Source organism: Eptatretus burgeri, chromosome 3 (genome assembly GCF_056783735.1).
Source record: "Eptatretus burgeri isolate ZD-2024b chromosome 3, Ebu_testis_v1, whole genome shotgun sequence".
Lineage (NCBI taxonomy): Eukaryota > Metazoa > Chordata > Myxini > Myxiniformes > Myxinidae > Eptatretus > Eptatretus burgeri.
The window spans coordinates 102,695,596-102,713,493 of record NC_140963.1 but is presented as its reverse complement, the minus strand read 5'-3'; the positions used below and the strand labels follow the sequence as shown (position 1 = coordinate 102,713,493).

At 42.9% G+C, this 17,898-nt stretch overlaps 1 protein-coding gene across 5 annotated transcripts in view; it reads right to left on the bottom strand.

Annotated features, from left to right (window-relative positions):
- Positions 1-17,898, bottom strand: part of LOC147030559 (protein cordon-bleu-like) — an 84,548-nt gene that overhangs the window by 41,236 nt on the left and 25,414 nt on the right. For all 5 annotated transcript variants that reach the window (XR_015056444.1, XR_015056443.1, XM_085874751.1 and 2 more), the window contains exons 2-6: positions 8,046-8,267; positions 6,729-6,840; positions 4,946-5,047; positions 4,043-4,271; positions 3,693-3,740 (exon numbers count right to left, since the gene is read on the bottom strand). Coding sequence is in view for 3 of the 5 variants with exons in the window: in XM_085874751.1 (XP_085730877.1) it covers positions 3,693-3,740; positions 4,043-4,271; positions 4,946-5,047; positions 6,729-6,840; positions 8,046-8,260 (706 nt within the window). In the remaining 2 variants the exon portion in view is untranslated. The remainder of the gene's footprint in view (positions 1-3,692; positions 3,741-4,042; positions 4,272-4,945; positions 5,048-6,728; positions 6,841-8,045; positions 8,268-17,898) is intronic.

The window sequence follows — 17,898 nt, the reverse complement described above, 5'->3', positions numbered from 1 at the left end:
AAAAGGCCCTAGTTGTTTTTTTTAATGCTTATGTTTGTTTACTTTACCACTTCACTTTGCCCCTCCCCCTTTCCCGTGCGTAGTACGGGTACCTCGCTAGTCCTGTCGGACCCTGCGATTCACTATTCATGGACCCCGAGTATTCTCGGATCATATCGTGTGACCTGCGTCAACATTCGCGGGTTTTTTTTTGTTTGTTTGTTTGTTTGTTTTTACATTTCAGGACTCGTCTCCTCGATCCACCTGGGAAATTTGAAATCAGCCAACATCACAGCATTACATAAAAAAATGTGCAAACACGGATCCCCTTAACGACAGCCCAATTACCTTCCTGAACTTCCAATCATCAGCAAGGTCATGACAGCCATCATCGCAATCGACATTAAATCATTCCTTTTCTTCAATGACCTCATCTCAGATCATCAATTCAGATTCAGACCTGTTCACGCTACCTTGGACATGCAGCTTCAACTCTACCAACAATGATGGAGACCCTCAGTATCACACATGAGATCAGGTGCGTCTCTCTGGACATGTTTCGGCACTGTCCGAAATACAATTTCCACGTGTTTCCATAGACGTGATACAGTTATCAGTGTGTCAGTCAGTTTTGATACAGTTGACAATGGAGTTGGCAATGAAGAGCAAGGCAGGACGACAGGTCATCCTGCCTTGCTCTTCAAACTGTTTGCCTGTGAATCCAAGACCAATTCCACTCTTGGATTACTGACTTCCTCCCATCCCATGGACAACGTGTGGCTATCAATGGAACCCTTTCATCTCCTCTCCTTGTCGAGGCTGGAGTACCCCAAGCCAGTGTTCTCGGCCCCATATTATTCCTAATCTTCATCAATGATCTCACCGACTCTCTGGAAAATCCTCTTTATCTCTTTGCTGATGACTCCACTCTCTGCCGTGACATCCCTCATCCTTCTGACAGACAGGCAGCAGCCTCTTCCCTCTCTGCAGACCTTGCCAAAATCACAAACTGTTCAAACACAATTTTGCTTTTGTATCCACATTGTCCCCCCTTTGTGTTCTCCCTTACCTTCATCGTTACCTGCATCCCTTGTTTTTTTTCTGTCTCCATCTACTTTTTCCCTCCGCCCTGGTGATGTTGTTTCCCATTTCTCCTGCTGTTACCTTTGTTATGTTGTGTCCTGATTTGTTCTGTGTCATCGCTCTTCCATGAGCCTAGACTGTGAGGGGAGGGGTTCTCGACTTTCGTTTGGCAGTGGGACTTGTGGAGAAAGGGGGGAGGGGTGCAAGGACTGAACAAAATGGGGTACGTTAAAAACAGCACGTTAGTACAGCACGCGGACACCGCCGGGAGATGTCCATGGGGGTTGAAGAGTGGAGAGGGTAAGCCTAAAGGGAGGTGGAAGGAAGGCAGCGTGAGGGCAAGGGAAAGTGGTGTGAGGGGAAGGGATGGCAGTGTGAGCGGAGAGGAAGGGAAGGCATTACAAGGGGAGGGGAAGGCAGCATGTGGGGTGGGATGTGACAGATGTGAGATGTTTTTTTTTCCGGCAGATGTGACACGCAGTTTGACGTCCATCCGAGAGACGGCACACACATTGATGAATCACCCTGCCTGTGAAACACCGGGATGACAGTTTATAGCTGGGTCGGGATTCAAACCGAGGCTAGACAGCTTAGAGCGAGCACGCGTACCTCTCGGCTATCCTGCCGTGATGTGGAAATTTATTGCTTTATATAACACTCATTGCAATCATCTCTTGTATTTTCAAGAGTTTCAAATATTGAAGAGTAAAAGTTCATGATCACTTTAATTTTCAATTCATTTATGTCTTTCATTAGAAGACTTCATTTCAATTAATTCAAGATTGTCGTTTAATTTCGTTATTTTGATGCAAAATGGATTTGATTTAAATCCAATTGCTTGGCTATTCTTTGAATAGCTTGCAATGTGGATATTTTACGTGTCCTTAAAAAGATAATAACATGGCTGGTTGCCAGTGGCATCCTGCATAACATCGCAAGCTCCCAGAGTGCAAGAGTATTACAATTAACGTGATGCAGTCCGCTGTCCACGACAAATGTTTATCAACATTTCAAAGCACTGTGATGTTCAATGCGAGAATATATATATATATATATATATATATATATATATATATATATATATATATATATATATATATATATATATATATATTGTTATGGAAATGGCCCTTATTGGACTACTAAATATAGGATTAGCTCAGATCCCCCATTAAATGCATGTTTAAGGCCATGTCACACCTTGATGTTTTAGCCAGCGTATGCCGACGTATGAAAAATTTGCCGAATACGCTGGCACACGTCGAATACGTTATGGGTAAGTTTTGTTTACGTTAACAGCACACTGAAGCACATTGGCATACGTCGTAGTACGCCGAGCTCGTCGAGAAATGTTGGGCATGCTCAAAATTTCTCGACGTGCTCGGCGTATGACTCACACGTTCCGCATACGCTGGCCATAAGTTGTCGGCACGTTATGCGATCGTTGATACACGTCGACACACGTTACTTGTAAGTTACTCGTAAGTCGAAATACGTCGAGGTAATCTCTTGTATTTTTCCTTCCAAACTCCGGTATCGAAGCGTGCTGGTGCCATCAAAGCTTGCAGAGCACACGCCAAGTGGCTTCACCTAGCACTCCACAAAACGGTTGAAGCAACTTTTAAAAACGAAACATTTAATATTTTATATTTGTGTGTATATGCCGAAGTGACAGGTCCTACATTGAAGGGAGATCTTACAAAAAAGGGAAAAGGTCGTGTAAAATAAAATTGCACATTTTCAGTGGCCAGCCAATGCCCGATCCACCGCAGAACACCGCGGGGCCAAAACGCAGGCCCCTGAACTTTGTTGAAGTTGACCGATATACAGAATTCAGTGACGGTGTAAATACTGTAGAGCGTTCACCATGGACCTTAAGCACTCAAGGAAGCACTCCGATGAAACGGTTGACAAATGAACACTTTTTTTTAGCAGTCGGAACTGCTGTTAAGTTCAATTCTGAAGCTTAAATTTTGTAATTTGGCTTAGTTTAAGAGATTCTTGAGGTTGTGGCATGTGCGTAAATGAAATAAAGCCACGAACGCTGGCATCTCCCGGCATTTATAAACAATGCAATGTATCCAGCGATTTGTAGCTATGATGATCAGGCATCCATGATATGAGTGAGGAAAGTGAAGAAAAAAAACTTTATCATTTATAAATCGTTGCGGCCTGTTCCAACTCAAGGCACTGTTGAGCAGGCTGAACAATATGGCGAATCAAGACCCCAACGAGGTAACCGTGGAAGAACCCCAAGACCCCATCCAGGGAGAGTGAGCTGGCCAAGGATAAGGATGCGCCTGATGAAGGAAATAATTTTAAAAGGTCGTTGATTATCTTCAAAAGGGGTGTTTTAATCAACACAAGCACTCAATTTTCACTCATGCACTCCGTTGGAGTTCCCTTGGAATGCATGCAAAGTTTCAGGCTGCTAAATTTCAGGCTGATTCCATGGTTTTGGAGTTGTGGAGGACACACACACACACACACACACACACACACACTGATTGACTGACACACTGACACACACTCACATTTATTATTATAGATTCTATTTCACAATTTGTAAGTGTACTCATGACCACTTGCATTACCCTGCAATCTGGATAGGAGAGCACCCAGTCGTGTACCTGCATAGTTGAACTTGGCACTGCTCGATGCTGGCAAACGAAGGGTAGCTGTACGTGGAATAGAGACAGTTTGAGACAAATAAAAACAGCTCTTCACAACAAAAAGGATCAAAAGGTCTGCACTGGAGCTTTACTTTATAACATCACCCGGTCCATTTTGACACCAAGACAAATGCAGTGTTCTGATTACTTTGGTCAGGAATACATTTTCTGCCAATATTCATTCAAATAAATATATATATATATATATATATATATATATATATATATATATATATATATATATTTTGCAGTCAGTAATTAATATATTGATAAAAACATCATGATTGTGGACTTTTCAACAAGCTCACCACAACTGGTGTCCACGGCGTACACCTCTCTCAGACCAAAGTCGTCAAGAGAGCGTGCACCATCCAGGCGCTCGGTCTGCGAAGCATTACGGAACAGCACGGTTGCACGCTGCTCGAAGCCGCACTTGGCTCCGATAATGGGCGCCACAATGCGCAGCGGGGCACGGGGGCTCACACGCACAAATGTCTTCTGTGTGCGGTAGAAGTTAACAAGCACACGAACAGTGGGCTGCCAAAACAAAACAGGTGGGGATATCGGAGGAACGTGTAGATGAGTGGGCAATGAATAACATTTTTTTTTTTTTTAAACAAGGGAACTGTATGACAAAATTATTAAAAAGTAGGAATGAGGAACGAGTGAAATGATGGAAAATGAGGCATTACAAGGTTGACAAAAGTGAAATGGCAAGGAGGAATAGAATTATGTACAAGTCATGAAATATCCCAACAATGGATGAAGTTTTACATTTGTGTGGACATTCTACTACCTAACCACTCTTTTTGGATCCACATTTTTATTGAACGTCAACAAGAATGGCATTGCTCGAATGGCTTAACCAAGTCCCAGTGCTTATGTTGGAGCAGGAGGGCTAAAACAAAGCATCATTTCAGCCCGTAACCCTGCAGTGTGCTGTCCGTAAGCATGAAACCAACCCCACCCATCCCTTTACATTCCACAGTGAGTGTTTCACCCGCGCGGCACATTCGGTCAAGCATCTGTCACAGTCGTCCCAAAACACGTGCCCCCCAAACCTTCTCTCGGACACAAAACTTCGACGACTTCCCCGCTCTCCTCAGAATGATCTCGTCTCATCTTCAGGTGAACGAGATCTTGGCCTTTTGTTTTTAATTTTGCATTCAAAAGGCCTCGACTGGAGGAGATGAAAGCAATCCCACAGTCACCTCTGGCATCTCTTTGGGACGGCGTCGGTCGCGCTCAGCCGGAGGTGGCCGTCTCCGCAGCACCACCAGGCCTGGCTGCAGCTCTGCCAATGTCGCGTTGGGCTGTGCAAGTAGAAACAGGAGCAAGCATGATCAAATCGATTCATTACCCCACACTCAGCATATCAAACTCCGTGCCAATTGTGGGACAACAGAAGAAACGATTCAACAGTGTACTCGTGACCAGTTGCACAGCATCATTTCTGGCACTTCTAGTGCAATGCCTGCAGGAGGCGCCACATTGGGGCCCAAGTTTGACTTCAGAGGGGATATTAAACCAACATGACATTTTCCCTGAAGGACAATCTGTATTTGCTTGTCGACGTATAAACGATCAAACTAAGGGGTTTGTCTGTGCTCCACCCTCTAAACGCTGAACATCAAGCGAGGGAGCTCCACGTACCATTTTCAAAGTCTTTTTTTGACCCCGCCGTAAAGGGTTCGAACCGCCGACCTCCCAGACTCGGAGCGAAGCTCTAAGCACAATGCCACTGAATCTGGTCGACTCTAATTTAACTGTAACCATGACGACTCTCACCACAATAGGGTTTGTGGTCACAAATTAAACGTATATCTTTATATATATTTTTTTATATTGGAACATTATACAACTTGAGGGGGAGAACTCGGGAGAGTGCAAAACCTCCGCCGCCAATACTGCTGGGTCACTCAAGTGAACCTTATATCTTATTCATTAAATATGATGTCAACAGTGCTGAGAGTTATAGTTCTTTTCTCCAACATTTGGGGGGGGGGGGGGGGGTTGGAAATCACTTAAAACATGTAAAAATGCAAAAAAAAAAAAAAAAAAATCGAAATTTTGTTGAAAAAAAGTTGCAAATAATTTTTTTTCTCTAACAATTTTTTTTTGGGGGGGGGGGGATTGGAAATCACTTAAAACATGTAGCAATGCAAAAAAATTCTTTTTTGGGGGGTAATTTTTTTGGGGGGGGTTGGAAATCACTGAAAACATGTAAAAATGCAAAAACAAATTTCTCTAACAATTTTTTTTGGGGGGGGTAACAATTTTTTTTGGGGGGGGGGTTGGAAATCACTTAAAACATGTAGAAATGCAAAAAAAATTCCTCTATTTTTTTTGGGGGGGGGGTGTAAAAAAATTTTTTGGGGGGGTTGCAAATCACTTGAAAATTGTAGAAATGCAAATTTTTTTATTTTTCTCTAACAATTTTTTTTTTGGGGGGGGGACCAAGTCCAAAATTTAATGGCATGATCCTTGGACCATACCAACCCCCCCCCCCCCACCAGGTTTCGTAGAAATCCGTCCAGGAGTTTTTCCGTAATACTGTTCACAAACAAACAAACAAACAGAAAGGGGTGAAAACAGTAACCTCCATCCATCTTCGAAGATGGTGGAGGTTCATAAGCTGCTCTTCAATCCTTCAAGTAAAATAAACATTTTTGTTTCTTTATCTTCTTTCTGTTGCCGCAAAATGTTGTCCAGCAAGTCTTGTGATTGTTTTTCTCCACAGCGGCTTGGCTTTTGTTTGTTTACTTTTAAGTCAGCTTAACTTTGCTTCCTTACGAAATGTACTTTTATCAATAAAAATTGATTTTTTTTTTTGCCACTAAATGCCTAAAATCGAAATTGAAGTTGGTATCCTGGAACATTTTCGGAGATTATAATGATTTTTGGTGTTTCGATACATGCAAGCAACAGCAGTAACAGGAGCAACAGCAGGAAAAGCAACAGCCGCAGCAACAAAAGCAATAGCAGCAACAGTACCTTGAAAGGAAGTGGCTGACAGGCACCTTTGGAAAAGAGCTCCAGAGTGTGTGCTGCTGTATTGAGCTGGTATCGGCGACACAATCTCACCAGGATGTCCATAAGTGGCAAGCTTGAGGGGGATGGGGTGGTTGTGAAGGTTCAGAGGAAGAGTGAGTGTTGTGAAAATAAAATAAAATAAAATAAAATAAAATAAAATAACTTGCAGGATAGACTACCTGGTTATCAAATTTTCGAAATTTAAATCTGTAATCACGATTTGCTGACGCTTTCATAAACTTTGAGAGCACAAGATACTCAATCATACTGACCACCAAATTATTTTTCTTAATGCAAGAGTGACTGGTTAAAAAAGGGGATGCAAGTAGTGTCACATGTAGTGTTGCTACAACCAATAGGCAAGGTGGAGGTGGGACCGGGCAATGCACGCTGGGTACAGCACGGGAGTTGGGCCTGTCTTGTTGGTGTGCTGCGAGATTCGAATTCATCCGATTGCTCTCCGAAAGTGTCGCCGATTAGTCCTACATCGTCAGGCTGCGTGAAACAGAAAGTCCTGCTCTCGTTCAACCCCCACCCCATCCTGCTCGCCCTCTTCCCCCAGTTCTACCCAATAGTTTTCTTTAGAAAAATGCGATCGACCTGATAGTTTAAACAAATACACAGAAATAAACATTGTAGTCAAACATTTCTCGAGCAAGGGAAAAACTTTCCCTCGGCTGGACCTCAAAGTAATACAATTTCAGTGTGAAAAAGTTATACAAAGAAATCCGAGAGATAAAAACAGAATCCATCCATCCATCCATCGGGACCATGCTCTGTGTAGAGCGGTGGTGCCGCCTAAGCAGTCTCCTTAGTTATTCGGCACAATCCTGGACGGGTCGTCACTCCGACGCAGGATACCAGCAAGCTGGCACTCATTTTGCCGACCTCAGAATGATGACAGGCAGAATCAACCCCACCTGGTATTAATTCAACAGCCGAGTGGGATTTGAACTCAGGATCCTGGGATCCCAAGCCCACCACCCTCACCATTAAGCCAACACCAGGCAAATAAACAGAATAAGACTTTGAATTAAGTAATAAAGCCACTGATAAACCATGACACAGATCCCATTCACTGTTATTTACTTGCCTTTGTTGTAATGAAAAATATAGTGTTACAAATGGTCTTCCCTGTATTTGTTAATCATTGGGGGGGGGGGGCAGGAGGAGGGGAGAAGAAAATAAATAGAATCACATTGTCAAAGAGCCATTGCCATCTCGATCCACGTATGAACCACATTCATGGTAACGTTTCAGGTTTCAGGAAAGCCAAACCTCTTGTCGGCTTCGACGAGACGTTCCTGGCCTGAGGGCAACACGAGAGTGAAATTATGCTGGCAACATGGTGGAATGGTCTGTGGGTAGAGAGGGAGGTCTTCTAGAGCCGGCCCATGGTTTGCGTGTTGCCCTTCAGTTGGTCGTTCCCGACGTGCTGGCCGGGGTGGTCGGCCACTGGGTCCAGGTGGAGGTGGAGGTGCTCGGTGTTTCATCGTCTCTCTGCAGGAGTTCATGGGACAACAACACAGGGGATGCAGTCAAATAAACAGATAAAGGCCTTGCTTATTATCAACTCACACTAAAAGATGTAACGAGCAAAGGTCTGATAAGTGTTTTACGTAATTTCGCGAAGGGAAGGAACAAGATTAGGTCGTCACGTAAATATGACAACGTACTAGGGTTAAAGCCAAAATTGCTAGATCCGAGGTCCTTTTCGGCTGCATTTGCACCGTTTAAACACCCCTGAGCCAAGCTGCAAACACTTAGAAAGCTAATTGCTTTCCTGGAGCGATGAAGTCACAAGATTTTATTCTGTAGTTCAAAAACATTTCTGCACTAAAACTCGAACATACAGCGCGAGGACTTGGAATTAAAGTGGGAATAATATGATTCGGTGCGCAAGACATTACATCAGAAGTCCGACGAAAACAGCCATACTTTAGCTAATGTAAAATCAGATGGGAAATCAGATGGGAAGAGGAACCCAAACAACATTGAATATGCAACAAATGACAAATTACATGGACAACATCTTCCGTTCATTGCATTGTCGGGTCACATTTCCTACTTTCACTGAAAGATACGAGGTCATAGAGTAAACAAACAACCGTCCATCAAGGTCCCACTTGGACGGAACCGAAGAGTTCACATTGCGAAACAGTCGTTTTGCATCTAGCGTAAGGCACAAGGTGAGTGAGGTTATTACGGTTGCTTCCACCAAGTTATGCTGAGATGGCAGGGTAAGCCATAAGATTTTAGGGCATATCTGAAAGCCAAGGTTACGTTCACATGACCTCTGTATTTTTGGGAAGACAAGTTGAACCTCAGAACAATAGAACAGTCGAGTCTGGATCTCGAAGGTCTTGCGCCACTTGATTCATGCTATTCTCTCAACTGTTGCTCTAATTCTAAGTCTTCATCACTCACGAGCAAAAGTACCGGTCCCCCAGTGATGGGAAAAGTTTAAATTAATCTATCAATTTAAATAATATTTCCTGGACTTTAAAAAGGCCAATTGTGCTGCACTCTTGGTTTTACGTAGAGTCAACAGTTTGAGCTATTTATATGTCGCATGATATTTCAAAAAGTTATGACAAAACTCGGTGGATGAATTGTGTCGGTGACAAGAACAAGTTGATTAGATTTTGGTTCGGGTCCCGGATGCAGATCCGGCCTATCAGTGGGATACAAAACCGTAAACTTCAGCCTGGCGGAGGTACGCGCTCTACCGAGTGGCTCTAGTTTAATAAATATTACCAGTTTCCGGACTTGAACCAAAATCTAATCGGCTTGTTCGTGTCACCCACAGAATTGATCCACAAAGTGTTGTCCGAATCCATGCATAACCTTTTGAGATATCCTGCTGCATATCGTGTTTTGGCTTGATCTCTCAATGATGAAGGGTCACTTCAAAATTATCAGATCTGGATATGGATCTTCACCAAAATCGAATCAATTCGTTCTTGTTACACGCCCAACCGGTCCACCAAAGTTCATCCGAATCCATCGATAGCTTTTCGAGATATCGTGCTCACAGCCGAACAGACGGGGGTGGGGGGGGACATAACCTCCGTCTGCATTCGGTGGCGGACGTAACAAACTGCGATTCCATGTTGTATTTATACATTTAAAATGTATATCCTTTGGTATCGTGCTCTACTTCTGGTTGAATGGTGAGCTTTGCCTGCGTGCACAGCTTTTCAAGCACGGCGAGGGAAGCACCCACAATAAAATGTCAGGCAGACAGACAGACAGACGAACGCACAAACAAACACCGCGTTTACCATTATATATTGCATTGTCTAAGCCTTGTCCCCTCTAGTCAAAATATAAATCATTGTCCAAATTTTTTTTTTTTTGAAATAATCTATCAAGGCAATCCAAAAAGTAAAAAGAAAATCATCAGAATTCTGGATGTCATCTGATTATAATGTGCACAGTGTGAGTGTGTGAGTCCGCACACAGATACTCTCTAATTGAGATCAGTCATTCTCAGGTCGAATGTAATCTATAGACCCCCCCCCCCCCAACGAGGTTCTACATTGTAATATACTGCACTCTCTTTTGTTAAAGTATACAATTGTGCTGCATGATGTTTGCCTCCACGTACAAATAATCCCATGCCTGGGCCTGTGCTGGAAAATTCATGGATTTCCTGTACTAGTTTGGACATAACAGGATGCTGTTAGACAATCACATGAAAACGTCCAAACTAAATATGTGTCTGGGGTCAAAATAACAAACATTTTCCTCCTTTTCTTGTAAAAGGCAAACATCTCTGATTTTTCCACAACGCGCTATTGTCATCAGATGCACTTCCTCGGCACAAGCCTCGCAAACCACTCGTGGACATTTCCTTTCCTTTTCAACATTCATCCAGATTCGTGGTCATCGAGCGGGAAGACAAGTACCATGCCCGAAAAATAAAAAGAAAAAGAAAAAAACTCGCTTGGTTTCCCTTTGAATCTGATAGATCTCATCGTTCTCATCAGTAGTGCGCTTGACGTTTCAGCAAAGCTCATCCGGAACTAACAAGACGTCTTATTAAAAGGAGACGCCCAAGTGCAATGGGGGAAATTTGGGGTCACGCTCTCTGTGCCTTATAAGCCAAGGAAACAAGGTACGCGGACTGCATAGGAACAATACCGTTTACCATGTCATTGTGTGCCCCTATTGTCCTTTTGATCTGGAGACATAATGGGATCGACTGGACCTGGGCACAATGTCTCGACTCCAGACCACATCCACAATCCTCGTTGGTTGAATATTCAGGAGTGAATGGGTCCACAAAGCAGCTCGTTTGTCAGAATATCATCATCCATGACTGTTATTAAATTACCATTTAAAGAGATCAATTATGTTGGTTTAATTTGTGCACACAATGAAATTTGGGCTATTATATAATAACATCTAAATTGGCAGCTTACCAACACAGACGCTGTGACCAAAAGGCTCAACTCGAGATGATATGCGAGACAAACGGACAACATTTTGGTGTTGACATTATTCAATCACACACGAATGCAACTCAACCAGAATTGCCCACCAGGCCAATTGACCGAGGCTCAGCCCTGTTTGTGACCTGAGCCACGAAGTGGAGCGTTTGTCAACATGGCTTTTGCATAACGGGAGCAAGCCAGTGAAGATGTGCGAGTTTTTTTTTTCTTTCTTGTAAGCCAACACGGGTCCGACAAGATGGTGCAAAGGTAATGCACTTGACTCTCAGCTGGGTTAAGATTCTGACCAGCCAATAAACTGTCAGATCGGCGATTCATATGCAGGGTGTTGCAACAATGAGCGCGTGTCCCCGCCGATAGACATTAAGCCTGGGACCCTTCTGCCTGCATTTGCTGGCAGACGTTAAAAATCCCATGATGCCTTTCGATGAAAAGTAAGCGTGGTATCGCCAGAAACGAGCTGGACCAAATTCCTGTCCTGACTCACTCGCACCTGCTAATCAGGCTGGTGCAGAGGAAGAATATATGTGTCCTTTAGCTCCACCGGACAATCCATCCATCCATCCATCCGTCGGGACCACACTCGGTGCAGAGCGTCGGTGCTGCCTAAGCAGTCTCCTTGGCTATTGGGCACAATCCTGGACGGGTCGCCACTCCGACACAGTATACCAGCAAGTTGGCACTCATTTTACCAACCTCGAAAGGATGACAGGCAGAGTCAACCCCACCTGGTATTAATTCAACGGCAGAGTGGGATTTGAACTCAGAATTCTAGGATCCCAAGCCCACCACCCTCACCATTAAGCCAACACCAGACATAACCGGACAATAAGCTGTCAGATTGGTACTCCATGGATGAATGTGCTGTCCCTGACGTTAACCTGAGGATCGGATTTGAACCTGCGATCCCAGCATCAGGAGCTGTGTGCTTCGGTCGCAGTGCCAACAAGTTCTTTGGATTTATATATTCACAGCACAGATGGTTTCAACATTGTCCTCTAGTTATCTGCTATTTATCTCCGATGGTGCAACTCTTTGTGTCTGTCTCAAAGATGTGCTGATAACTTTGCGAAAGCTTGAGATTGCTTTTTCGTTTGCATTTACCAAGTGCACGGTAAGCACACAAATAACAATTGCATTGAAAGCAAACAAGACAGTAGAGGTAGAGGCACACCCAATCTGTGTCATATTTCTATTCGATGTCCTTCGCAGCATAATTTACATCTCCAATTCCTAAACCTCTTGGGCAGGATCCGTACGGCCACGGCAGCAAACCAACGACCCACTCTTGAGAAAGACAGCATGGGATATTTTATTTCCACATTATTGCAGATAAGACAGCCAGCTTAATATTCACTTGGGAGAATGATGTGCTCAACGGTGAAGGCACCAAACCAGATCGAGTCTTTCTTTTTGTACACAGTCTCGGGCTTGTGGAAGAGCGAGAACGTAAAACGGACCAGGACGGAACAGAATGAAAAGAACAGCAGAAAAATTGGGGAGTGGGGAACGCACCGACAGCAGGGTGGAGGGAGATTTGGAGGAATAAAGGACATGGGGAAGAATGGGGGCAAGGAGAGGACACAGAGGGCGAACAGATGGATACAGACGTTCTCAATCACAGAAATGGAAGGGAAAATAAATAAATAAATAAATGTAAAAAATTCAGTTTTAATTCGATCCTCTTCTGTTGGGAGCTGAAGACAGGACCAGATGAGCATGCCGCAGATAAGGGCAGTCTCCAAGGTGTGGACAAACGTTCAAACATCATATCTATCGACTTCTTTGGAGTACCGTGGCCTGAACAAACAATTTTGGGACCTCGGCTATCCATGCAGAGCTACTTCATATAACCAAACCAACCTCGTCATCACTAGAATGTAGCTCAGCCTGCCAACTTCATAAGATGCCCGTACATGGACGAGAGAACCGAGCAAACGGCCTTGGAATTAAAGCACAAAATCCGCTTCAGGAAAGAAGACAACATAAACAAACAAAGAGCTATTTGTGCCGTCCAAACAAACAGGCACTGAGTTGGCTTTAATTTGATTTGGCAAAGCTACAGTTGCTGTTTTGTTGTGCCGTATTAACCATGTACACCAAAAAACTGCACCCCACAACATTCCACTTGCCAAGTCTTCCGGCCAAGAACCTGGCCTTATTCTCTGCATGCCTTCCATCGTTGTTTCTCAGATTGGCAGCAAAACAGCCGTTACTCATCCAATGGGCCCCTTGTGACAGCTTTGCAGATGTGTCAATGCACCTGGTGCTTTGTAATAACAAAGGGAAAGGGTAAGAAAAAAAAAAACTGTCCGAAAGGAAACACCTTTTAGAATCCCGAAGCTCGATAGGTGATACCCGCTTATGATGTGCTACTAAAGCCACCAAATCACACAATAAGGAATGATACAGTTGCCGTCTCAGGACATTTGCGTACTCCTTTGTTCCCAACTTGAGACTTGTTCGAAGCAATGCAAGGGGGGGGCAGGGAGAGCGATTGTTGTTCGGCGAGTCAACGGGTCCGTTCTATGGTATCAACCATCGAGCCCATCTCCAAAATTTTCTGCGCTGTAAGGTTTTAAGAAATTGTTGCAAAGGAGAAGTTTCATTGCCAAAATGAGGTGACGTTCCAGAAATTGACTACTTTCCTAACTCCCAGTGCGAAATGTTGACCGACACCACAGAACAAAGCATGTCTTACGAATAGGTGTATCTACTAGAGATGAGATTAAATGACTCGTTACCGGTTATTCAGGGGCAGAAGGAAGAGGAGAAGTGCGTCGAGGGATAGGCAAGAATGAATTCTTTGTTTTCAAGAGATGTTTGCCTGGCAGGATATCTTAGTTGTATGCAGTCCCTTGTGCATCGTCTATCTTTGGCTAAAATCTTCAAATCCCAATCAATAAACTGTCAACCCGCTGTAACGTGTGTGTGCCATCCGTCGGAAGGGCGTGAACCTGCCAGCAATGGTGCTTGGTCGACATTAAAGATCCAACGGTGTCTTTTGCCAAGTATACACCGTGGGTTATCGTCGACACGCTGAACAAGTTACAAATTCCAGCAGATTGACTGACTCTTAGGAAAGCAATTGCAAATCTGTCAGATATGTGGCATGATGATGACGATGACGACGATGAATGTTATTTCGAACCAGTTCTGAAAAAAACTCCATGTTTTGCTTCCTCGTCTTTCATGTGCAGCACAAGGCTGCGGATAGCATAGCTGCTTATATAATGCATCCTGTCGGTTCGGTAGAAGAATTTGTAATTCTTTCAGGGTGCTGAAGATAGCTCACCTACTCTTCGAGAAAGACAGCATGGGATCTATAACATCCAGCAACTATTTCTGGCAGACGAGACGCCCCGTTTAACGTCCATCAGAGGTACGGCGAACACATCGATGCATTGCCCTGCCTGCGAGACACCGGGATGACAGTTTATAGCTGCGCCGAGATTCAATCCCAGACCAAGACAGCTTTGAGACATGATATTCTGATTAATACCAACATCTGTATGCAAGTGAGATCATCACATGTAATTATCATCTTGTTGTTTCGTTTAAAGGTTTTGTTTTATCAAATATTCAAAAGTAATTTGTAAATTAAAATAAAACCCCTGAACTAGCAACACCTTCTATATATGACTTGTACTAATCCTTTCATGATGGTGTCGTCTTAGTGCATAGAACGAAATAGTCTGAAGGAAGAATAATCTTTCTGCACTCTGCAGTCACATAAAGATTTTATTAAAAAGTCACAGTCCATTCACCAAGGGGTTACTTAAACTACCATTGTGCTTTTGAAGTCCACCGAGGAATAGACTATTGGCTTGAAGCACTTTGAAAGAGAAAATGCAGGAAAACACGACTAAGACTAGAAGGGCACTCGGTCGAGCGAATACCTCTGCAACGTTAATGCCTGATCCAGTTCAACATAACGTGCCCAATAAATTTTTGAAATATCATGCTATATATAATTTGTGACCCTATCTCTCAAGGGTGAAGAATCACTTTAACAATTAAAAAAAAATTGTATCTGGATGTTGAGTTGGATCTTCATCAAAATAGAATCAATTTGTCGTGGTCACACACCCAACCTGTCCAACAAGTTTCATCAGAATCCGTCCAATAACTTTTTGAGATATCGCGCTATATATCATTTTAGTCCGATCCCTCATTGGTGAAGAATCCCTTTTAAAATTATCAGATCCGGATCCGGATCCGGATACAGATCTTCATCAAAATCTCATCAGTTCATCCTTGTCACACACCTAAACGTCTCCACCATATTTCATCGGAATTTGTCCACAACTTTTTGAGATACCCTACACACAAACAAACAAACAAACAAACAAACAAGAAAGATGTTGTGCATATCTCGATACTTGCGAAATCCATAAAACAAATTTGACCTTAAAAATAATTAGTGGTTGAATTCAAGGAATGACAAAATACACAAATCCACTTTGAATTTTAAGTCAATCATATGAAAATTGGCCTGTCGACTTTTTGGCTTATGTTGACCTCATAAATACTTGTTCATTCAATTCAGTGACAGGATACGCAAATCCTCTTCAAGTTTCAAGTCAATCGGATGAAAATTGAGGATTTTAGAAATTCCACCTAAGTTGATGACCTTTGGCCTATGTTGACCTTTTGGTCGATGTTGAACTCAAAAATAATCGGTGGTTGAACTCATTGACCAAATATGCAAGTCCTCTTCAAATTTGAAGTCGATCGGATGAAAATTGAGGATTTTAGAAAATTGACAAATTTGTTGACCTTTGGCCTCTGTTGACCTTTTGACCTCAAAAACAATCAGCTTCTTGCTTATGACGAACTCTACCAGGTGGTGAAGTTTCACTTCGCTGGTTTAAAATAATTGTAACCTGTAGGCGATTGGCATACAAACAGACAGCCAGAAACATAACGTACAAGACCAACCAATATACGTGAAAAATCTTCGGGTTTTCACAAGTAACTAGAACGGGCACTCAGTGGAGCGCATTCCTTCACCAACGCTACATTTTGCCCCCCCCCCCCAGAAACCGTTGATTGTGAGGGTATTTAATCCCATACCACATTTGCCATCTCATATGTGTTATGATGGCTTAAAAACATTAAATTTCCTGCTGTTTGACACTGATTCAAGTACATTGTACAATTTCTGAATGAACTCCCTGACCTTTTTGGGTGTCGGTGTCAAGTCAATCTGATGACAACTTGTCACATTATAAGAAATTATTTTCTGGCATTTTAGGGGCATTTAGCACACATGAGTTTCTGTTTTTCTAAATAAGTTATTTATTGTGAACAAACATTCATTGTACAAAAATAACGATTTTGACCTTTTCATGACCTTGACCTTTGTACTCTTAATTTTGTAATTGGTATTAGAGTGTGGGGAACAGAACAGTCAACATTTTGGTGTTGGTTTCATGCAAATCGGATAGGAATTGACTGTGTTATGACTAAAACCACACATTTTGCAATGTCGTGACCCCTCTTGACCTTTGACTCCCAACCGCTAATAAGGTTTATTACGTCATTGTGTCATGTCACATATCACAAGATGGGGCATTAAATTCTGAACATTTTGGCATTAGTTGCATGCAAATTGGATACAAATTGACCGCGCTATGGTAAAAAGACGATTTTTGACCTTTTCATGACCTTGACCTTTGACCCGATCGCTCACAAAATCTAATCAAATGGTCCTCGGATAATAACCAATCATCCCACCAAATTTGCTGCGATTCAGTTTAATACTTTTGGAGTTATGCGAATAACAAACAAACAAACACACATATTCACAAATAAATAAATAAATAAATACACTGCGATCAAAACATAACCTTCGCAACAAAGTTTGTGAAGGTAACAAACAAACAAACAAACAGACAGACAAGCCAGTAGGCGACATGGATGGTCGCTATATAATTGCATACTAGTCATACAGTTTTTGACGGATCGGGCTGAAATTTTTTGACAAAGACGTTGATTATAGTGCGTATAAAAGCGCGGAAGCCAATTTTTGATTTTAGAAAAAAATATATATATATATATAAATATTTTTCGGATTTTTTCAAAAATTTCAAAGTCCCGTTGCTAGGCAACGGTGGCGTCTATAGCAACAGTACTCAAAAGCATACAACTAGATCCTGGTATGAACCTACCAGTCAAGTTTCATCAAAATCGGTTGACTCCTCTACCAGCGCCGTCCATTACAAACAAACAGACAGACGGAAAACCTGAGAATAACGGTAGTCTGGCGACCACTCAACAGACAGACAGACGGGTGAAAACATAACCTCCTCCAGCCTTCGGTGGCGGAGGTAATAACATTGGTGAACCTCCACGTAGCAACCTCAAAACACCAATAAACATCATCAAAACATCCCTTTGAATTCCCCTTCACCCACAAACTCCACCCAATACATTCTGCTAAAGAGGTGGGAAATCGCACTTGGGTTATCCTGTAGCAATGCAGTGCAATTTTTCCTGGCACCTTCCTGGCCTTTGCTCGATGGAATTTTTTCCTACAAACAGAGCCAAGGCCGCAGAGAGCACATTTTCAGGGTTTTGACTTTGGCGTTCCCATCCGAGCACGAGCTCATAATGCTGCGATCCCAGGTTCAAATCCATAAACTATCCACTTGTCCACCGTCTGCTGATGT